The 22,669-nt window shown below is 40.8% G+C and overlaps 1 protein-coding gene across 1 annotated transcript; it reads right to left on the reverse strand.

Moving 5' to 3' along the window:
- Positions 1-13,641: 13,641 nt before the first annotated feature.
- LOC121404203 lies at positions 13,642-14,490 on the reverse strand. Its single transcript, XM_041593436.1, has one exon. The coding sequence runs from the start codon at positions 14,488-14,490 to the stop codon at positions 13,642-13,644; it is 849 nt and encodes a 282-aa protein (XP_041449370.1).
- Between the last annotated feature and the right edge of the window lie 8,179 nt (positions 14,491-22,669).

The following is a 22,669-nucleotide window of genomic DNA, read 5'->3' on the forward strand; positions in this document are numbered from 1 at the left end:
CTAATTAAATTTGCAACCTTTCCTGCATCGCGGCTTAGATTGAAATTATTATTTCTCTCAGTTGCATTGGGTATGAAAGTGGGTGCATCTCTATCAAAGCTAAATAATGATGCTCTAGTGGTTCTTCTTCCCAATCAGGTTCGTTATTATTTACATTTTCATTTGCATTGATGTTGATGTTGCAGTTTTTTAATTCTTCAACCCTTCCTGCTTTATCCGTTGTTAGCCTCGAAATTGGCCGAGACAGTTCTGATATCATGGATTGCATTTGACTAATTTTTGAAGTAACTTGTTGCTCTACCTGTGATAGTATTCGCTGCTCTAGCAAACCTACGTCTTGATACGGGTTTTTCACCGAAGCAGAATTAGACAATATGTTGCTGTTACCATCTCGCTTGCTTGCTGCAACTGTTTCTTTTTCTTCGTTTGGCTATTCGTTAGCAAAACTCTTTCTGAACTGTTTGTTTCTGGGTTCAGATTGTGGTCTGCAACGTTACCGGGAAGAACTTCTAGAACACTGTATCTTGTAACATTGTTCTGACATTGTTTGAGCGAAGAGGCGTCTCAGGATGTCCCTTAGATAGTCCCAAGATAAAGGCGTTAGAGTCCAAGTTCTATAAAGTAGGGTTTTATTCGTTATATATGTATGTACAATGATCGCGTGCAAAGCCGGCCGTTTGCTTGTGGGTGTAGAAGCGCAATAAATTTAAAGTCGAAGTCAGCTGCCAGCGGCTGTCGGCAGCGGGAGTGGGTGCGAGAGCGTGGTGAGTCTGAGCGCGCGAGAGCGCGTCACTGGGGCGAAAAACGCTCATAAGCGAGAGAGCGAAGGCAACAGCTTGCGTAGCTGGAATGATAACAGTGGTGTGGCTGGAATGCCCACAGAGCTGTTGCCCCGCCAGCGATGTCCTCACTCTGAACATTCTCCCCTACCTTGCAGGATTGCAAAGACTATAGGGTCTGCTCCGATTTTGAAGCAAGGAGGTTGCTGATGGATCCGGGATTCCTATGATGGGGCGGCTTACAGGAAGACGAGGGCGCACATCGGCGCTGTATGCTGAAGATGAAGGCGGCGGTGGCGCAGAGGAGCCAGATGGGTGCCGAGACTCGGGAAGGTGGAGTAACGTGGCTCCGGTTACACATTTTACACCGCTTCGGCAATCCTGGCCGGAGTGTCGGTGAGCCAGGCAATTAGTGCAGTAGCTGAAGTCGAGGACAGCTTGGAGCCTCCTTTCGGAATCCAGGCGGAGAAAGCGGCGGCATTTCCGTAGAGGTTGGATTTCAGAGGGGACTCGGCATTGGTAGGACTTAGTACCTCGAAGAAGCATTAGAAGTGAGCTTGGAACGGATGACGGGCACTTTTAGGACATTGGAAGCTACTCTGGAAATTTTACAAGAAAAGGATGCAACTTGATGGCTCGCCGTATTGGACACGGGACCAGTGAGCACCCAACCAAAAATAGTTTTTTGGCCGAGAAGAGAGCCACATATGTTGGGCCGCTTGACATGACCGATGGTAGGATATCGGCTCCAATCAGGACATCGATTGGTGAGCTCTCGAAGAATGTAGTATCCGCCAATGGAAGACTCGACAAATCTTTCAATAAACTTGGTGAGATAGGATGCAACGGAGGATTCTTTGCCAATTCCGGGATAACATAGGCCGTGGCGTTTAATTGTAAACCCGGCCTCGTTGGGGAGCGAATGGACAACTGACAGAGCTTTTCGGACTGAGCGGATACTGTCTGATTGAGGCTGGAGATCTGTGTCTGAATACGTTGGAATGGCAATTGAATCGTGTTGAAAAGGCGTTCCGAAATGAACGTTGCCTCGGAGCCCGAGTCGATCAGAGCGCGGGCGCGGAAATTTTTTCCAAGGTGGCAAATATTAATATTAGCAAAACCGATTTGGTCCTGGCAGCAGGGCTACTACTTGCGGCTCTCGGAGTGACTTGATTTTTTGTGTCGGCGTAGTTCCGTAGGCGGAAGATGTTCGTAAACGGCTTGAAGAGATCACAGGCAAAAGCTTGTTGATTTCCTTGTGACCTGTTGGCATATTACGAACTCACACACGCACAGAAAATCGGTTTTGAAAGTCTTGGAAGGATAGAAGACTGTTCTGAGTAGAGTTCAAACGGAAAGACGCCAGAAAACAAATATTTATTCGGAAATATAACCCACTTATGGAAGGCTGCCAGGAAAAAGGCCTCGAGCTTGCTGGAAAACAATAGTCGGGTCGACTCGGATTGTTTGAGATCAGTGAGATTTCTCAAACAATGAGTGACTTATGTTGCGCTGAGCCGAGGAGAGGAACGGTCACACTGATTTTGGCAATATTTTGCAAATATTGTTAGTGCGGGCTCCTCTGATTACCTCTTCGACGCAGTCGTGAGCAGAACTGGGTTATTTGCGGATGGACGGCGGACGGAATGGCATTTATATCCTCGATAGTTTGCTCTATATGTCGGTTTGGATCGACAAAGTGCAGATAAACCTAGTCCCCGTAAGCGTTACCGGAGGTTGCAGTCAAGAATATGACTGCGGAGTGGGCGCTGGAAAACTATCGGGAGAAATACCGAAGGAAAACAAAAAATCCAAAAAAGATGACGAAAAGGTTTAAATTATAAATCGTGGATTGTTTAATTTATTTCTTGTAGTGTTGGTGTGTTTGTTTGAAAATTGTCATTGACGAAGCCGAAAGCAGAGGCAAAGGCTAGCCTAAAAGAGAATGGAAGAAATACCCCGCGCGCCCGACGCAACATCAGCTTTTCAAAACAAAACGAACGAGAAGGAACGTGTGAGTCGTTTCTGGGGACACGACTCTACTTATACCCGTACTCAGTCAGTATATACATACACTTTTGAGCTTATGATTTTTTAGAATTTTAAAAAAAAAAAAAAATTTTACATTTTACATTTTTTTGCTACTATATGCTATTTACATCTACATATAAAATGTCTATTATACATCTAATATGTAGATTGTACATGTTCCATTCATATTCTACATCTCCTCCGCTAGGGGTTGCTACGCGCACTGAACGCGGCAAGTGTGCGAGCGAGAAGGAAAATGACTTGCTTGAATGCGTCAGGAGGGGGAAGGGGAAGCAACTGAAAATTAATTTCTTCATTCTGGCTATAATTATGATCCGATCTGATTCAGATTCTGCAGTCTGGTAGATATGGGCATTCTCTACGACACTGCGTTTTTAGTTTTATCGTATCTTTAAAAATGTGCCTGCCACAGATTTTCGTCCTTTGTGGAGGCGGAAGGGGGCGAGGCGAAATTTTGAAATACACTTGTAGCAGTGTGATATCACATATTCAAATAAAGAAACTTATAAAAGATGACATAATAGAGCCCTCAGTATCAGCATACAACAGCCCATTGCTATTAGTACCAAAAAAATCACTACCAGGAAAAACTCAAAAACGATGGAGAATGGTAGTTGATTATAGGGGCATAAATAAAAAACTAATAGCCGATAAGTTCCCACTGCCCAGAATAGATGATATTTTGGACCAGTTGGGAAGATCAAAATATTTCTCCTGTTTAGATTTAACATCTGGTTTCCACCAAATTGAACTAGAGAAAAAGTCAAGAAATGTCACATCTTTTACGGCAGATAACGGAACATATAGATTCAAAAGATTGCCTTACGGCCTCAAAATAGCACCAAACTCATTCCAAAGAATGATGACCATGGCATTTGCAGGATTATCACCTGCACAGGCATTCCTATACATGGACGACTTGGTCGTATTAGGCTGTTCCGAAGAACACATGTTAAAAAACCTTAGAGATGTGTTCACTATCTGCAGAAAATACAATCTAAAGTTGCACCCAGACAAATGTTTATTTTTTAGTCACGAAGTAACATACTTAGGCCATAAATGCACAGACAAAGGAATATTGCCAGACGACACTAAGTTCACATTAATTCAAAACTACCCAACACCAACATCAGCAGACGAAACAAAAAGGTTTGTTGCATTTTGTAACTACTATAGAAGATTTATTCCAAATTTTGCAGAACAAGCTCGTAATTTAACAAGATTAAGTAGAAAAAATACACCCTTTATATGGACGGAAGAGTGCAATACAGCTTTCAATTTTCTTAAAAATGCTCTTATAAGCCCTCAAATCTTACAATACCCAGATTTCAAAAAATCATTTTGCTTAACAACAGATGCCAGCGGTTTCGCATGTGGAGCAGTACTAAGCCAAGAGTACGATGGTAAGCAATTACCAGTTGCATATGCATCTAAGGCGTTCACAAAAGGCGAATCCAATAAATCAACAATAGAAAAAGAATTAGCAACAATTCACTGGGCTATAACATATTTCAGACCATACCTATACGGTACAAAATTCCTGGTGAAAACAGATCATCGCCCATTAACATACCTATTTTCAATGAAAAACCCGTCGTCTAAGTTAACACGAATGCGATTAGATTTAGAAGAATATGATTTTGTGGTGGAGTACATAGCAGGAAAAGAAAACTATGTAGCGGATGCGCTATCCCGCATAGAAATAGCAGATTTGAAAAACTTAGCTGCCAAGGCAGCCCAAATACTTAACGTAACAACACGGTCAGAAGCCGAAAAAGTAAAAACAAAAAACACTCTTAATACGACTGGTAAAGAAAGTCTTAAGGTCCCAAAAATATATGAAGCGCTATATAAAAAAGAAGTAAAACGACATGTCGAGCTCATTCTGACCCTTCCCGGATTTACTATTCAAAAAAGGGAAAACGAATTTGTAGCCAATTTATAGTGAATGACCTGATTATTAACGAGAAAATTGACTTAGGACAATTCTTCAAGAGGCTTACTTTAGAAGCCGGTAATCTAGGCGTCACTAAATTACAACTGTCCTTAGAAGACAGAATATTTAAATATACCGGGGTAGAAGAATTTAAAGAAATGGGAAATAAAAACCTTACAGACATAACAATTGCGTTAACGCCAAAAACAACATACTTGCAAGACAAAAAATCGATCGATAAAATATTAAAACAATTCCACGACGACCCAATTACTGGAGGCCACCAGGGAGTCAATCGTACAATTACCAAGATTAGAGAAAAATACAACTGGAAAAACATGACAAGGGATATAAAAAAGTATATCAAACATTGTGACAAATGTTTGAAGAACAAAACTCTCAAACACAACAAAGAAGAAATGCAATTAACTGCAACGCCAGCAAAAGCATTCGATACGGTTCAGATCGACACAATAGGACCCCTACCAAGGTCAGAAAATAATAATGAATACGCCGTTACAATTCTATGCGATTTGACTAAATACCTTATTACAATACCGATCCCTAGCAAGCATGCTAAAGTCGTAGCCAGTAGTATCTTTAATAACTTTATTCTTATCTATGGTCCTATGAGGACGCTCATAACGGATATGGGTTATTAAAAATTAAACATAGAACATCGACAGCCCATCACCATCAGACACTCGGTGCAGTAGAACGTACACACCGAACATTCAACGAGTATGTTCGCTCGTACATCTCTAGTGAAAAGAATGATTGGGACGAATGGCTAAAGTACTTTACATATTGCTACAATACAACACCATCAACAGTACATGGGTATTGCCCATTTGAACTGGTTTTTGGTAAAAAACCACAAACGTATGACTTTCTAGAAGAAGGTAAGGTTAGTCCAGTATACAACCATGAAGCATACGATAAGGAAGTAAAATATGATTACAGATAGCTACGAGTAGATCAAAATTATTATTAGGAAAAGCAAAAACAAAGCGAAAAGCATATTATAACAGGAACCTAAATAGCATACAAATAAATATAGGAGATTTAGTATTAGTTAAAAATGACACAGGTCATAAACTAGATAACCAATATAGGGGCCCATATAAGGTAATAGGAATAGACAATAGGAATAACTACATATTAAAGGATAGAAATAAAACCACCAACGTAAACAAAAATAGATTAAAAGTATATAAAGAAAATATAATATAAACAATTGGTTCTTTTTCACCATTTCATGGGCATAGAAAAAAAAATGTAATAATAATTATATAAAATTACTTATACATACATATATACTTATACCCTTAAACAGAATTAAACAAAAACGTACATTAACAAAAAAAAAAAAAAACAAAAGAAAAAAAATAATTATTAAAAATAATATTACTTCATACAAATACAATGTACACTTAAAGCAATTTACACCTACACAAATATATTTAAACACACACAAACACACTTTGTAAAACCTTGTAACACCTTAGTGGAGTTATTCATTACTATATTACGTTATTCTTATAAAAAGGGAGGTGTAGTGTATTCATGCAGTGTGTTTGGCCTAACCAATTTAAGCACCACCCCAAGGCCAAGTTGCAATATGATGCAGTTTCGGCGGCGGTCATTGTCGCTGCCCAAAAGTGATGCGTCTAAATGCGTGATCTAAACCGTGAGAACCTTACGTAACGGGCATTGGGCAGGTACCAACGCTGACCGAAAGCTGACGCCTCATATTGCATATTGACTGTGGGAACCTTACGCAACAGGGCTTTGTTTCCCACGATAGAACACCTGCATGGAGGCAACTCGCCCCAACGATTTTGTATAAATATAAGCTTCATTTAAATAAAAATCAATTATAACTGAAAGACCTCCAAGCGTACTACACTACTCCAAGAACAAGTGGGCGGAGCTACTTCAATTACTCCCAAACTGAGCATGTTATCAATTTCGGCATGAATCCTTTTTTCAATCGCTGGTGATACTGAGAAATATCTTTGTTTGATCGGTTTCGCCGATGGAATTAATTCAATTGAATGCTCTAACATGGACATTTTCCCAAGCCATACAAGGCCAAGCCATATATAAGCCATATATAAGCGATATATAAGGTTAACAATCTTGTCTGCTTCCAAAAGATTGATTCAGTTTCTACATAACCGAGTATTTTATATGTTTGTCCTCCAGCAGTTTCAACTTGCGATTTGCTTGCAACATATTGCATTTTCTTGCTTATAAATTCTTTTACAGCATCTCCACTAAGGCATGAAACTGATGCACCGGAATCTAAAGTCTTTTACCAAAGATATTTACTTCTACAAACGGTCTAATATCACTTTTCATATCAAAAATTGAGTCTAGACTTAATGATATACTCCTCCTTCTATCTTTAACTTTTCTTAAAAAGTTGCGAAGACGAACAGTATTTCTCTTTATTCTGATACAACTGGGCTTTTTTTCTGAATCTTTTTTACTACCAAATATCTTATTTCTTATTGCTTCATAGTTTCGAAGTCTTATATGATTTACCATGAATATTTTTAGAATTTAAATATTTAGGAATTATGTTCAGGAAAGAATTCTCTTTTCTTAATGTTGACGATTTGAGCGGTAACTGCTGTTTTTGCTGCTGCTGCTCAACCGTCGGTTTTCCTGACAGGTTTCACAGTTTGGTCTTATTATGTTTCAGCTCCACAACCTAAGCAAAATATCTTGTTGTCGGATTGGCAATCTACGTGTTTATGTCCAAATTGCGACAATTCCAACATTTCGTCTCTTTCTTCTCTTCTAATGCTCTAGTTCGTTTTAATTCACAAATCTGTTGTTCTTCTAGATAGTCATCTGAACATTCCTTGTCATAATCCACTTCATAAACTTGCTTTCTTGAGTTTGTCTTCAGGTTAGTAGCATTATACTCCTCGCTAAACGCTTCCCGCCTAAGAACCAACTTTCTTAACTGACTGACCGAATTAATTTTTTTATGTAAAACAACTCCTTTCTCATAAACGGTCTCAGATTTCGTTTCAGAATTGATGTTAATTGATTCTCGCTAATAGGGTATTGTAAACGATCTACTAAATGCATAACTCCGTTGTGAAATTCGTCAAAGCTTTCATTGACTTGCTGCTTGCGATCTCCTATCAGTTCTCTCACGTCGTCGTCTTATAGTGGCTCAAGAAAATATGAATTTAGCGACTTGCAAAGATCGGAGCAATTTACTCTATCAACTGTGCGTCTGTACCTCCAGAACCATTCACTTGCTCTACCACTGAAAAGAATATGGATGTGGTCACACAAAATATCAACATTTCCTCTTAAGCTGTCGTTCGTCAATGCTGTAATCATGTAAATAAATTTTCCTACTGGCATGCCACTACGCGAGCCTCTTAAGCTGTCGTTCGTCAATGCTGTAATCATGTAAATAAATTTTCCTACTGGCATGCCACTGCGCGAGCCATTGTACTGCACTTTCCAGCTGCTAATTAAATTTGCAACCTTTCCTGCATCGCGGCTTAGATTGAAATTATTATTTCTCTCAGTTGCATTGGGTATGAAAGTGGGTGCATCTCTATCAAAGCTAAATAATGATGCTCTAGTGGTTCTTCTTCCCAATCAGGTTCGTTATTATTTACATTTTCATTTGCATTGATGTTGATGTTGCAGTTTTTTAATTCTTCAACCCTTCCTGCTTTATCCGTTGTTAGCCTCGAAATTGGCCGAGACAGTTCTGATATCATGGATTGCATTTGACTAATTTTTGAAGTAACTTGTTGCTCTACCTGTGATAGTATTCGCTGCTCTAGCAAACCTACGTCTTGATACGGGTTTTTCACCGAAGCAGAATTAGACAATATGTTGCTGTTACCATCTCGCTTGCTTGCTGCAACTGTTTCTTTTTCTTCGTTTGGCTATTCGTTAGCAAAACTCTTTCTGAACTGTTTGTTTCTGGGTTCAGATTGTGGTCTGCAACGTTACCGGGAAGAACTTCTAGAACACTGTATCTTGTAACATTGTTCTGACATTGTTTGAGCGAAGAGGCGTCTCAGGATGTCCCTTAGATAGTCCCAAGATAAAGGCGTTAGAGTCCAAGTTCTATAAAGTAGGGTTTTATTCGTTATATATGTATGTACAATGATCGCGTGCAAAGCCGGCCGTTTGCTTGTGGGTGTAGAAGCGCAATAAATTTAAAGTCGAAGTCAGCTGCCAGCGGCTGTCGGCAGCGGGAGTGGGTGCGAGAGCGTGGTGAGTCTGAGCGCGCGAGAGCGCGTCACTGGGGCGAAAAACGCTCATAAGCGAGAGAGCGAAGGCAACAGCTTGCGTAGCTGGAATGATAACAGTGGTGTGGCTGGAATGCCCACAGAGCTGTTGCCCCGCCAGCGATGTCCTCACTCTGAACATTCTCCCCTACCTTGCAGGATTGCAAAGACTATAGGGTCTGCTCCGATTTTGAAGCAAGGAGGTTGCTGATGGATCCGGGATTCCTATGATGGGGCGGCTTACAGGAAGACGAGGGCGCACATCGGCGCTGTATGCTGAAGATGAAGGCGGCGGTGGCGCAGAGGAGCCAGATGGGTGCCGAGACTCGGGAAGGTGGAGTAACGTGGCTCCGGTTACACATTTTTACACCGCTTCGGCAATCCTGGCCGGAGTGTCGGTGAGCCAGGCAATTAGTGCAGTAGCTGAAGTCGAGGACAGCTTGGAGCCTCCTTTCGGAATCCAGGCGGAGAAAGCGGCGGCATTTCCGTAGAGGTTGGATTTCAGAGGGGACTCGGCATTGGTAGGACTTAGTACCTCGAAGAAGCATTAGAAGTGAGCTTGGAACGGATGACGGGCACTTTTAGGACATTGGAAGCTACTCTGGAAATTTTACAAGAAAAGGATGCAACTTGATGGCTCGCCGTATTGGACACGGGACCAGTGAGCACCCAACCAAAAATAGTTTTTTGGCCGAGAAGAGAGCCACATATGTTGGGCCGCTTGACATTACCGATGGTGGGATATCGGCTCCAATCAGGACATCGATTGGTGAGCTCTCGAAGAATGTAGAATCCGCCAATGGAAGACTCGGCAAATCTTTCAATAAACTTGGCGAGATAAGATGCAACGGAAGATTCTTTGCCAATTCCGGGATAACATAGGCTGCGCTGTTTAATTGTAAACCCGTCCTCGTTGGGGAGCGAATGGAAAACTGACAGAGCTTTTCGGACTGAGCGGATACTGTCTGATTGAGGCTGGAGATCTGTGTCTGAATACGTTGGAATGGCAATTGAATCGTGTTGAAAAGGCGTTCCGAAATGAACGTTGCCTCGAAGCCCGAGTCGATCAGAGCGCGGGCGCGGAAATTTTTTCCAAGGTGGCAAATATTAATATTAGCAAAACCGATTTGGTCCTGGCAGCAGGGCTACTACTTGCGGCTCTCGGAGTGACTTGATTTTTTGTGTCGGCGGAGTTCCGTAGGCGGAAGATGTTCGTAAACGGCTTGAAGAGATCACAGGCAAAAACTTGTTGATGTCCTTGTGACCTGTTGGCATATCACGAACTCACACACGCACAGTAAATCGGTTTTGGAAGTCTTGGAAGGACACAAGACTGCTCTGAGTAGAGTTCAAACGGAAAGACGCCAGGAAACAAATATTTATTCGGAAATATAACCCACTTATGGAAGTCTGCTAGGAAAAAGGCCTCGAGCTTGCTGGAAAACAATAGTCGGGTCGACTCGGATTGTTTGAGATCACCGTTCAGTGAGATTTCTCACACAATGAGCCGAGGAGAGGAACGGTCACACTGATTGCCAAAATTTTTTGCAAATATTGTTAGTGCGGGCTCCTTTGTTTACCTCTTCGACGCAGTCGTGAGCAGAACTGGGTTATTTGCGGGATGGACGGCGGACGGAATGGCATTTATATCCTCGATAGTTTGCTCTATATGTCGGTTTGGATCGACAAAGTGCAGATAAACCTAGTCCCCGTAAGCGTTACCGGAGGTTGCAGTCAAGAATATGACTGCGGAGTGGGCGCTGGAAAACTATCGGGAGAAAATACCGAAGGAAAACAAAAAATCCAAAAAAGATGACGAAAAGGTTTAAATTATAAATCGTGGATTGTTTAATTTATTTCTTGTAGTGTTGGTGTGTTTGTTTGAAAATTGTCATTGACGAAGCCGAAAGCAGAGGCAAAGGCTAGCCTAAAAGAGAATGGAAGAAATACCCCGCGCGCCCGACGCAACATCAGCTTTTCAAAACAAAACGAACGAGAAGGAACGTGTGAGTCGTTTCTGGGGACACGACTCTACTTATACCCGTACTCAGTCAGTATATACATACACTTTTGAGCTTATGATTTTTTAGAATTTTAGAAAAAAAAAAAAAAATTTTACATTTTACATTTTTTTGCTACATATGCTATCTACATCTACATATAAAATGTCTATTATACATCTAATATGTAGATTGTACATGTTCCATTCATATTCTACATCTCCTCCGCTAGGGGGTTGCTCCGCGCACTGAACGCGGCAGAGTGTGCGAGCGAGAAGGAAAATGACTTGCTTGAATGCGTCAGGAGGGGGAAGGGGAAGCAACTGAAAATTAATTTCTTCATTATGGCTATAATTATGATCCGATCTGATTCAGATTCTGCAGTCTGGTAGATATGGGCATTCTCTACGACACTGCGTTTTTAGTTTTATCGTATCTTTAAAAATGTGCCTGCCACAGATTTTCGTCCTTTGTGGAGGCGGAAGGGGGCGGGGCGAAATTTTGAAATACACTTGTAGCAGTGTGATATCACATGAGTCTGGAAACAAAATTTGGTTCCCCTAGCTCTTATAGTCTCTGAGATCTAGGCGCTCAACAAGACAGACAGACGGACAGACGGACAGACAGACATGGCTATATCGACTCGGCTATTGATGCTGATCAAGAATATATATACTTTATGGGGTCGGAAACGTTTCCTTCTCTGCGTTACACCACTAAGCAAACAAGGCCTTGCTAAAGTCAAGTAGTGTCAGGAATGTTATTTTGCCCTCATCCATTTGTTCTCGTATATCCTCTACTATTTTTATAATGGCTGTTGTACAGCTTCTATTTCTCCTAAATCCAGACTGATTATCATTTAGTATTTTGTGCTCTGTCAGATAGTCACTGATCTGTTTTGCCATTAAGCTTTCAAAGGCTTTCGATAGCATTGGGAGAATTGAAATAGGTCTATAATCTTTTGAATTTGATTTTGGGATGGGTATGATTTGAGCTTCTTTCCATTTTTCAGGGAACGTTGACGTCATTAGAGCAGTATTGAATATATGGGTAATTGGCATTATAATATATGGGAGTATAAGTTTGAGAAATTTGGGGTTCATATTATCTAGACCAGTTGCGGTGGACTTTATTTTCAAAATACAGTCAAGGGCATCTCTCGGACTCACGCTGATAAAGTTAAAGTCTGGAAATGTATGACTGGCAGGTACGGAGCTCAGTCTTGTATTGTTTCTAGTGACAGGCACTGGAGGTTGCGAAAATTTTATATTTAGTTCTTCAACATTAATATTTGCTTGGGCCACAGATTGTTGTTTCCCTATCCCTATACTTTTTATTGCTTGCCATTTTTGTTTAGAAGTGATTGCTTCGTTAAGTGTTACTGTATAGTACGATTTTTTAGCTTCGATAATTCTCTTTGACACATTCTGTCTATTTTCTTGGTAAATTTTAAAATGAGTTTCAGTCTTGTATCTCTTCCACTTATGATAAGCTTGGTTTCTTTTTTTAATTCCTAGTTTTAGGTCATTTGAGAACCAAGGATTTGCTTTTCGATTGGCAGTTGCTCTCTTTAGCGGAACATTCTGATTAAAGAGGTAATTAATATTAAACTGAAGCTGGTCAAGTTGAGTGTTAACGGATAATTGGTCATATATAGAGTGCCAGTCAAGTAGGTTAATGTCAATGTCAAGCTTTGCAAAGTCAATATTTTTGAAGTCTCTGTAGAATATGGGAGGGTCATTTTCGTCAAGATTAAAGTCATAGGTCAAAAATAATAAGTCATGTTTTGAATATCCAGGTACTGAAAGTTGATCGTATAACATTATCTTTGTTTTAACATTCACAAAAAATAAGTCAAGTAAAGTATTTCGGGTTTTTGTATAGTGTGTGGCCACCGTAGAGTTTACCAAGTTCAGTCCTAATGCTTCCATATGTTCTGTCAAGTGACTTTGTCTGAATATATCACAGTTAAAATCTCCAGTCAGAATTATATCAGTATATGTAAGGGATATGTCAGATATTTTAGTTGTCAATTCGGAATAGTCAATGTTCTGATTAGGTCGATAAATGCATCCTAGTAGTAATTTATTTGAGCTTTTTGTGTCGATCAGTTTTACAAAAATATATTCGAGTTCACTTTCTGGGGGCTGTTTGCAGACAATTTTAGTCAGGATATTTTTTCTTGTGTAAATTGCAACGCCACCCGCATGGCCAATACGATCTGAACGAAAAACATTGTAACCACTACATGCAATTAACAAATCACTACATTCAGAGACGAACCAAGTTTCAGACACACAAATAACATCTATTTTAGAATCGGTAAACATATATCTGAACTCTTCTATTTTCTTTGGCACGCTTTGTGCATTAATATGGCAAATTTTTAGGCCAGATCTTTGCTTCACCAGAATTCTTAGCAAACCATGGGTATTAGGATTTATGCTTTCTGTGGAATCACCCATTTTAAATGTTCAAATGAAGTAATATTCAACAGCGCAAGAACAGGAAAAAATCTAAAAACACATCTAAAAACACATATTTTAATTAAAACTACTGGTAAAGTATTATTAATTTTACTTGCTATCATTTCTGCGTCACTGCTGCTCTCCTTCTTGATGGCGAAAGGAACAAGTTGGTATCATGGAAAGGTGGTTCATGTTTTCTAGAACAATGATTTCACCGTTTTGGCTTGCCCTGACATGTACTACTCCTCTTCGCGTGAACACAGCCGTTAGTTTCCTAGCCTTTTTCAGCTTCATAGCTTCCCTGAAAACCAAATAGTTTTCCTTCGTTAATTGCTCGTTGACATAAACGGGGGCCGGGGAGTCCAATCCAAGTTGCTGGAGGGTCAGTGTTTGCTGCGTTTCGCGCCTTAGCGTGCCAATTGCTCTGAGCAGCGCAGCCTTATCACGTAAGTGATCGAGCTTGACGATTATTACCGGATCAACTATTGACTGTGGTTGGTTCCGTCCTTTTCCCATGCGGTAGATGTCCTTAATGGTAGGCGCTGGGGTTAAATTTAAATTGAAGCATAGGGTGTTGAAAATATGCTTCAATTTTTCGCCTTCAACAAAGGGGACACCGTGAATGCGCAAATCGCAGGCGATGTTTGCATTTTCTTGCACAGATAGCTTGTGACTTAGCTTAGCTTCTAGATCGGCGACTCTTTGCGTTATTCCTCGAGCCTCGCCCAACTCCTTTTCAAGGAACTCCACCCGGTCGCTAAGCTGCTTTATTTGTCCAGTTAGAGTGCCTATTTTTTCGGCTAATAAATCACATAACCGATTTTCGCACTCTTCCATTTTTGTTGCAATGAGATCCGTCTGCTCCTTTAGGCGTTTGTCCAATAGTTGCAGAAGGCTTGGCGACAGAGAATCAGCTTTTTGTGCTGATTTGAGGTCAGTGTCGGTGTTTTCACGCACTCGCTTAGTAACTGGTGGCATTTCAAACTTCTAACTGAAAAACTGCTTGAAAGTTGTAACACCGATACTGCTTTGCCGATCAACGGATCTGATGTGGTGAGCGAGCGCCCTCTGGTGGAATTTGTGACAAGCTTTTCCGATATCTGTATCAATCGCTGGACAGCTGTCTAATGTTACCTCTAATGCAAAGTGCAATTGTTTTCTCCTTCACACGCTGAGTGAAACATTTTTATTTCGCGCTTTTTCCTCGTCTCCTTTCCTCACGTGAGCCAAATTTGAGTGATTTTAAGATGATGGATTTCGACAAAAATATAAAGTTGTTTTTATCCACGGCCCGGCCAATTGGAGAGTCGGTGTCAGTTGTCGGGTGTTGGTAAGCACCTTATGCTTGGATTTTCCAACAGCTGATCTTTTATTATTTGAGACTTCTTGGAAAAATGTATGCATTGGCGGAGCTCGGCACTAGCACGTCTTTCACAAGTTACTGTTTATTTGTTTCATATCTTTTAGTTTTTTCAAAAGGATGGAAATCAATGGAATTACTAAGCTCACTGTTACGTAATTTTCTCCGCTGATTTTTTCTGTTGCATCTTTGAACGGCTTTAACAAATTGCAAAAATCTCTGCAAATTTTTAGTTCATGCGTGGACACGGATGGAAGACACTGGTGACAATAAAGTTCTTAGTATTGTTAAGAATGAAAATGTTAAGGACTCAAATGGGAACTCCAAAAAGATTTATTTAAGTTCAATGTAAGCTGCGGGTCATCCAAAATAACAAATAAAACGGTTGTGTTATCGACACTATCAAAAATCTATGATCCCTTAGGATGGCTGGCTCCCGTGACTCTTATAGGAAAACTTTTCATTCAAAGGCTTTGGATAAATAAAAGTGAATGGGATCAGGAATTATCGAAAGAAGATAGGAAAGACTGGGAAACTTACAAAGAGAATTTAATAAATTTAGAAAATATTCGAATTCCAAGGTGGATAAAGTTACGATGACATACCCCTTCTTAAATACTGGAATAGATTATGCAGGTCCTTATTACGTAAAATGTTCCAAAACTCGTGGCCAAAAGTCATATAAACGATATATTGCTGTATTTGTTAGTATGGCTCCCGAAGCAATACACTTAGAAATGGTCAGTGATTTAAATTCTGATGCATTTTTAGCAGCACTTAGAAGATTTATCGCTAGACGAGGTAAATGTGCCAACATCTATTCCGACAACGGAACAAATTTCGTAGGAGCTTCAAGAAAGTTAGATCAAGATGTAGTTAAAGCAATCCAAGAAATACTATGATTGCTGCGCAACTTGAAAAATATAGAATTGATTGGCATTTTATCCCCCCGGCAGGATCTCATTTCGGAGGTATCTGGTATCTACTATCTTGAAATTGTAGCCTCCTCTTGGAATCTAATAATTTTCTATAATATGGACAGTGTCCATATTTCTATGTGTCCGTCCCTGTAGAACCAAAGGGGTGAATTGACCTTCTCGAACTCGAAGCGAACGGCGACTAGGCCTTTGTCGGATACAATATAATAGTTCTGCAACTAGTTATGCGGGAAGCGATCAGAACCCAGTCGAAACAGAAAAACAGAAACGAAGCCGCCCTCGCTTTGTTTTCGAAGTCGACAAATAACCTTAAAGCCGTGGAATTATGAAGAAACCGCGAAAAAGAGTTAGACTACAGGGCGGACTCAGTTAGTTTTTACTGATGCTGTTACATGCAATTCGCACCAAAATGGTAAGTTATTCGTGATACTTTACTGTACTTGCACTCGTGGAATGCAAGAGACAAAAAAGTACACAAACAAAATGCATTTTTTCTCCGCGCGTATGCTTTGTGCGTTGATTTTTTTCCACTTCTGTGCTAGATCTAGTTGCTGGAAGAAGCACTTGAAATTGTTTTGCGATTATTTAATTAAAAAGTGAGAAATAACACTTCAAATTAATAAATTAAACGCCATACAACAGGTACGTGACAAGATATTACATATTTTGAATAAAATTATGAGCAAACGGCATTTGCGCAGACTCCGAAAGTGTGAGAGGGAATCGAACCTTGAAAAGTTAGCGTCGTGCAGTGCACTTTTATTTAAGTGGAAAAAAAATTGGTAGAAAAATAATTAGAAGAAACTGGAATACAGATAGAACAGGAAGAATTAGTTTATGAGGAAATTCAACCAAATAAATCGTCATTAAATGACAAAACTAAGGCAGTGGTTTATAAAACAAAGGCCAACGCGTGAATGTGCACTAGACTTAGTAGGTATTTTAAAAGAGGAAAATATAGATGTTTGTCAGTTTTACAAAGCAAAACGCCAAAACAGAGGCGACATTCAGTTAATTGGTGGAGGATCTCTTCTTCACATAGATCTAGCTTGGCAGCTTCAACGCCATTTTCAGAACATTAAAATAATGGAAGAGCTAAATATTGATATAAATATTGACGGACTTCCATTATTCAGAAGTTCAAGGACACAGCTATGGCCCGTATTAGTTAGAGTCAACAATTTTCCAAATGTTCCAGTGTTTCCAGTTGGAATATTTTTAGGAAAAGTAAGCTCCATAGCTGTGAGCAGTTTTTAACAAAATTTTTTTTAGAATTTAAAGAATTACCATTTGTGGCAGACCTATAAATATTGTTATTAGGGCGTAGTTTGCGATGCTCCAGCAAGAGCATTTATTAGCGGCACCCCGGGACACGCATCTAGTCACGGGTGCGCCAAATGTACACAGATAGCCAGAAGGGTAGACAGAATTTTGACCTATGGTACTACTTCAGGAGTTTTAATTACCAATGAAGATTTTGCGCTTAGAAGATATCCTTGTCATCATAGCAGTCAGTATTTAAATTGTAGGTCAATATTAGAAGAAATTAACATTTCCATGGTGACACAGATTCGCTTAGATTGCATGCATTTGGTAGAGTTAGGAGTGATGCGTAAGATGTTGTTAAGGTTTGTCAATAATAAGTTAGAAGTAAAAAGTTCGAAAGAGTCCACAGAACGCATTTCAGATAAGCTAGTGTCCCTAGTGCTAGTGTTTCCAATTGTATTCGGTGAAAATACGGTGTCTTATAATGTACACAGTTTATTGCACGTAAAGGAGACTGTAGATCAAATCGGAGATCCGATTTCCGGCTCATCGTATGCGTTTGAAAATTATTTATAAACTTAAAAAAATGTGTCCGAAAGCCTAGTAAAATTCTTGAATAAATATTTAGAAAAATGAGTGAAGACAGAATGAAAATAAAAGTACAGAAAAATCCTAGGATAGTGGGTAGTAAGTGCTTTTTTAATCATTTTTTTTTTATCAGAAAAGGAACCTGATCATTTATTTTTATTAAAAGGAAATATCCCAATTATTGTGACAGGGTTTACGGCAGAGGAGGGAGGAGCTATTATAGCGAAAAGACTTTCAAATATTAGGAGCTATGAGGAACCTATAAACTCAATCGGACTAGGAATAGTTTTAGTAAATAGGGAAACCATAGCATTAGAGGAAAGGTTTGAATTTGTAGATTTGCAATTAAAGGTGTAGGTTTACCGTATGAGGGAAATATTTTAGTCATTCCATTGCTTCATCATTTTTTTTAAATTTGAATATGTTCTCAGTACCTAAAATAAAAACAGATTTATATTGGGGGTGCTTAGTCCGTAGGCGTGTTTTTTCAACTCGAATCGGGCATGCCCTTTATCGTCGGCTTTAGAAGATTCACCTAATTACCATGGTCCGCAAACCAAAAAAAAAACGAGAAGGAACGTGCGAGTCGCTTCTTGGGACGCGACTCTACTTACTCAATCAGTATATATATTTTCCATTTTGATTTAATTTTTTCGAATTTTAGAACTAAAAAAAAGTTTACATATTACATTTTTTTGCTAAATCTATTATCTACATCTACAATGTATATTCTACATCTAACATGTAGATTGTACATGTTCCATTTAGATTCTACATCTCCTCCGCTAGGGGTTGCTCGCGCACTAAACGCGGCAGAGTGTGCGAGCGAGAAGCAAAATGAGTTGCGTTGTCATGGGCAGGAGGGGAGGGGCAAGCAACAGAAAATTGATTTCTTCATTCTGGCTATAATTATCATCCGATCAGATTCAGATTTGGCAATCTGGTAGAATGGGTCATTCTCTACGATACTGCGTTTTTAGTTTTATCTTATCTTTAAAATTGTGCCTGCCACAGATTTTCGTCCTTTGTGGGGGCGGGGCGAAATTTTGAAATACACTTGTAGCAGTGGGATATCACATGAGTCTGGAAACCAAATTTGGTTTCTTAAGCTCTTATAGTCTCTGAGATCCAGGCGCTCATCGAGACGGACAGACGGACGGACATAGCTATACCGACTCGGCTATTGAAGCTGATCAAGAATATATATACTTTATGGGGTCGGAAACGTTTCCCTCTCTGCGTAACACACATCCACTTTTACCACAAATCTAATATACCCCTTTACTCTTTTTTGAGTACGGGTATAAAAAGCTATTAATTTGGGGTGTTTAAACAACCATTTCTGCCTTGGACAAGGACTACACAATTTGCTCAATGTAGATGGCTACAATTCCGTGTCGGAAATTAAAAACTTAATTGTGAAGTGCAAAAGTATTGTGAGAGCTTTACGATTTAAGACACATGTTTTAAGATGTCAAGTTGACGCACTTCAAAATGAAGTTTTGTCAAATATCGACAATTTAGAAGAACTGCTTGCATCCGAATACACTGAATGGGTTGACTACGATGATGATTTTGGACCGTTGGATGATGTTCCCCTGCAAACTTATAAGAACATTAACAACACTAATTACTTGCGAAGTAGTTTGGTGGACAAGAGTAATGTTTCTCTTAAAAACTCGGTCACAACTAGGTGGAACAGCGTTTTAGCAGTTTTGGGTGCCAAAAAGCTGCAATAAATAAATTGCTCACTAGCAGCAACAAGATTGATTTGATACTATTAGAGACTGAAGTACAGCTTTTATATAAACTTCGTGACTTTTTGCAAAAATTTAAAATATTCTGTCAGGGGATTTGTATTCATCAATAAGCCTTGCGTTAGCTATCAGAACAGAGATCGTCTCAATTTTGGGTGAAGCTGAAAGCAATGAACCGCTTTCTTTGTTTGAAATGAAAAATAATGTAAAGATTAAATTGGATTCGAGATTCCCAATATCAGATATTCTAGTCTGCGCATCCTGACTAGATCCGCGATTCAGCTCAATAGATTGTATGTTAGAGTACTGTAAAGCCCAAAATTTAACTAAATCTGATTTTTTGTTAAAAATGTTTAAAGAGCTGATTGGCGATGTACAACAAGCTAGCGATCAGCAGGATCGTTTAAGTGAATCTCCATCTGTAAGCAAAATATTAAAGCTTGCTCAGCGACATTCTAAAAATACTAAAAATAGCAATTTGGAAGCTGAATGCCATCTACTTTTAAGTTTTTCTTCATGCCAAGACGTTTTAAGTTTATGGAGGGAAAAGGCATCTGCAATGCCCTTATTATCTGTGCTAGCAAGAAATGTTCTGTGTATTCCAGCAACGAGCACACCCAGTGAGCGAGTCTTTTCTATAAAAGGTCTAACAATAACTCATAAACGATCGCAGCTCAGTCCTCACAACGTAAACAAAATTGTTTTCATTCATGACAACTATGATCATTGCAAAGAAAACTTATCTTAATTTATTATTATTATTTTTTTAACTTTGCAAAGAGAAATTCAGATCTCCATTTTTTTATTTATTATTTAATTTGGTTAAGTCTTGTCATTTATATTTGACAAGTTTAAATTTTTATATTAGTAAGGAAAGTCCATGAAGGACTACAGTTAATTTGTTGTAATTTTTTTTAAATTTTGTTGAATACATAATAAACACATGGGCCAGGCAAAAATCCTCCAGCTGAACCCTCCCAGAGGGTGCCGGCCGGGCAATGGGCACTGCATTACCCCGGATCGGGTTAATGCATTGCCGTTTGCTCTGTCCGAGGTAATGCAGTGTCTAGCTAAGGCCGGGTCCAGGTCTCCCGATATAAAAAAAAAAATTGGGGGAACTGAACCATGGCCATGGCTGGAGGTGCCTGGCGAACAGGCATAAAACGCTAGGGGGTGGTCCCCCCGATAAATATTAACCACATGGACCGGAGCAAGGATCGAACAGGGACTGGGATGTCAGTCCAAACGTCGGTGGAAAGCGTGACTGCTACCACCGGCGGGCACGGGGAGGAGCAATCCTCTCTGCGTGTCGCCAGCGGTCACAACTCTGATATGGCGGGAGCAGGTCATATTGGTTTCAAAGCTACTGCCACCAAAACGCCTCTCTGCAAGCTAAGCCGCACGGGTGCCGTGGTCGAAACAGACTCGGACCTGGAGAGCGTGCTCAGCGTAAGCAGAACGGAGGAAGAGAGCCTTCTCCGCTCGCCTGAACCAGGTACCAGCTCCCTTCGTAGGGAAGGGCCGAAGCGTTCTAGAGAGGGGCTAAGGCCCAATAAAAGGCGGCCCTCAAAATCCAAAGCCGGCTACAAGGGAAAGAGGACATCTCCCAAGAGGAGAAGTCCAAACTAGCCTGGGCTGAGCAAAAGGTAGAAGAGGGGCGTCTCCACTACGCGCAGCTGCCTCAGATGAAGGCGATGAAGGGTGAATTCGCCAATAGGGTTGAGGAAATGATGGCCACCAAAAGGCAACGCTCGACCGAAAGTGCCAAGGACACTCCGGCGGGCAAGCGGCAACGCGGGCCCAAGGTGGTTATCCCTCAACCTTCTAAGACGAAGAAGCCCAAGCAGAAGGCCAAGGTGAGCGACGTGTCCAAGAGGCACCTCATCGTGGCCCTGATCGACCGCAGCGACGAAAATGGGAAGATGACGGCGGCGCAGTGGAAACAGGTCCACGCCCAGCTGGTAGACTGCCTTTTCGCGCGAATGGAGGAAGCGCCGGACGCTGCCATGCCCACCTTTGACGGTGCGGGATGGCTGAACGGGGTGAAGATCCTCAAATGTAATGATGACCCGCCGAGGAAGTGGCTGTTGCAAGTGGTGCCCAAATTGGAAGCTCTGTGGGAGGGGGCCAAGCTGGTGGTAGTGGACAGGGAGATGATCCCTTCCATCCCAAAGGCGAAGGTGCTCTTCCCCATTGCAGTCCAGGGAGACCGAGCACTGAGACTTCTCCAGAGGCAGAATACAGAGGTGCCTACGGCGGACTGGAAAATCCTGCATGCTGGTAGCCCGTTACCCAATGAGGGGGGCCAGCACATGATCATCCAGATCAACAAGGAGGCAGAGGATATCCTCTACCCGAGATTCGGGAAGATGGCAGTGTCCCAGGCAGTGTATACCTACGTCTCAAAAAGCGCCACCCCGAGGACAAGGACGCGCATACCCTGCAGGTAGGCGAGGTGGAAAAGGACTTAGGTCTGGAGTCCATCGTAGAGGCCGCCCAGGATCTTGCGCTGGACGACTCTGATGCCGCAGAGGACTTCAAATTCAATTTAAAATAAAATAACACGAACATAAGCATAAGAAAACAAATCAATATATGTAACCACTTATTAGTATGTCATATTAAATGATTAATTTAGATCTAAGTTTAATCCCAAACTAATGTGACACCTAGTGACTAGTGCTCTAATTATAAGCCCCTTGCTTGTAGCACTAGGAAATACAATAAACAAACAATACAATACAAAAAAAGCGAATGCTGTGGGCGGACTAAAGTCCTCCAATTACAATCTCTTCTACCCACCATCGGTAAGCAGGACTAGAACTGCCGTACTTGTACGAAAGGGCATCCATGCTTATCTTATGTCTCATTACAGCACTGAAGACCTGGCTGCGGTGATGCTTGAAAGCGAGGACAAGCGCCTTATGGTAGCATCCTGCTACATGGCACACGACAGGCCAGCTCCACCGGAAGAGCTAAGGAGTCTGGTGGCGGAAGCCAGTCCGAAAGACCAGCAACTCATAGTTGGTACGGACGCCAATGCCCACCATAGCGTGTGGGGAAGCCCCGATATCAACGAAAGAGGTGGGTCACTTCTAGACTTTATACTATCCACTAACCTAGATGTAGCAAACGTGGGGGAGGAGCACACCTTCGTAGGCCCCACCTCGTCCAACGTACTAGATCTAACACTCGTAATGGGGAACTGTACTTTGGTATCTGGCTGGAGAGTCCTTGAAAGACCATCC

This window comes from Drosophila obscura, unplaced genomic scaffold, assembly GCF_018151105.1.
Source record: "Drosophila obscura isolate BZ-5 IFL unplaced genomic scaffold, ASM1815110v1 contig_188, whole genome shotgun sequence".
Taxonomy (NCBI): Eukaryota; Metazoa; Arthropoda; class Insecta; order Diptera; family Drosophilidae; genus Drosophila; species Drosophila obscura.

Coding starts and splice junctions, on each gene's coding strand:
- LOC121404203 (XM_041593436.1), bottom strand. CDS start 14,490: ATGCCACCAGTTACTAAGCGAGTGCGTGAAAACACCGACACTGACCTC.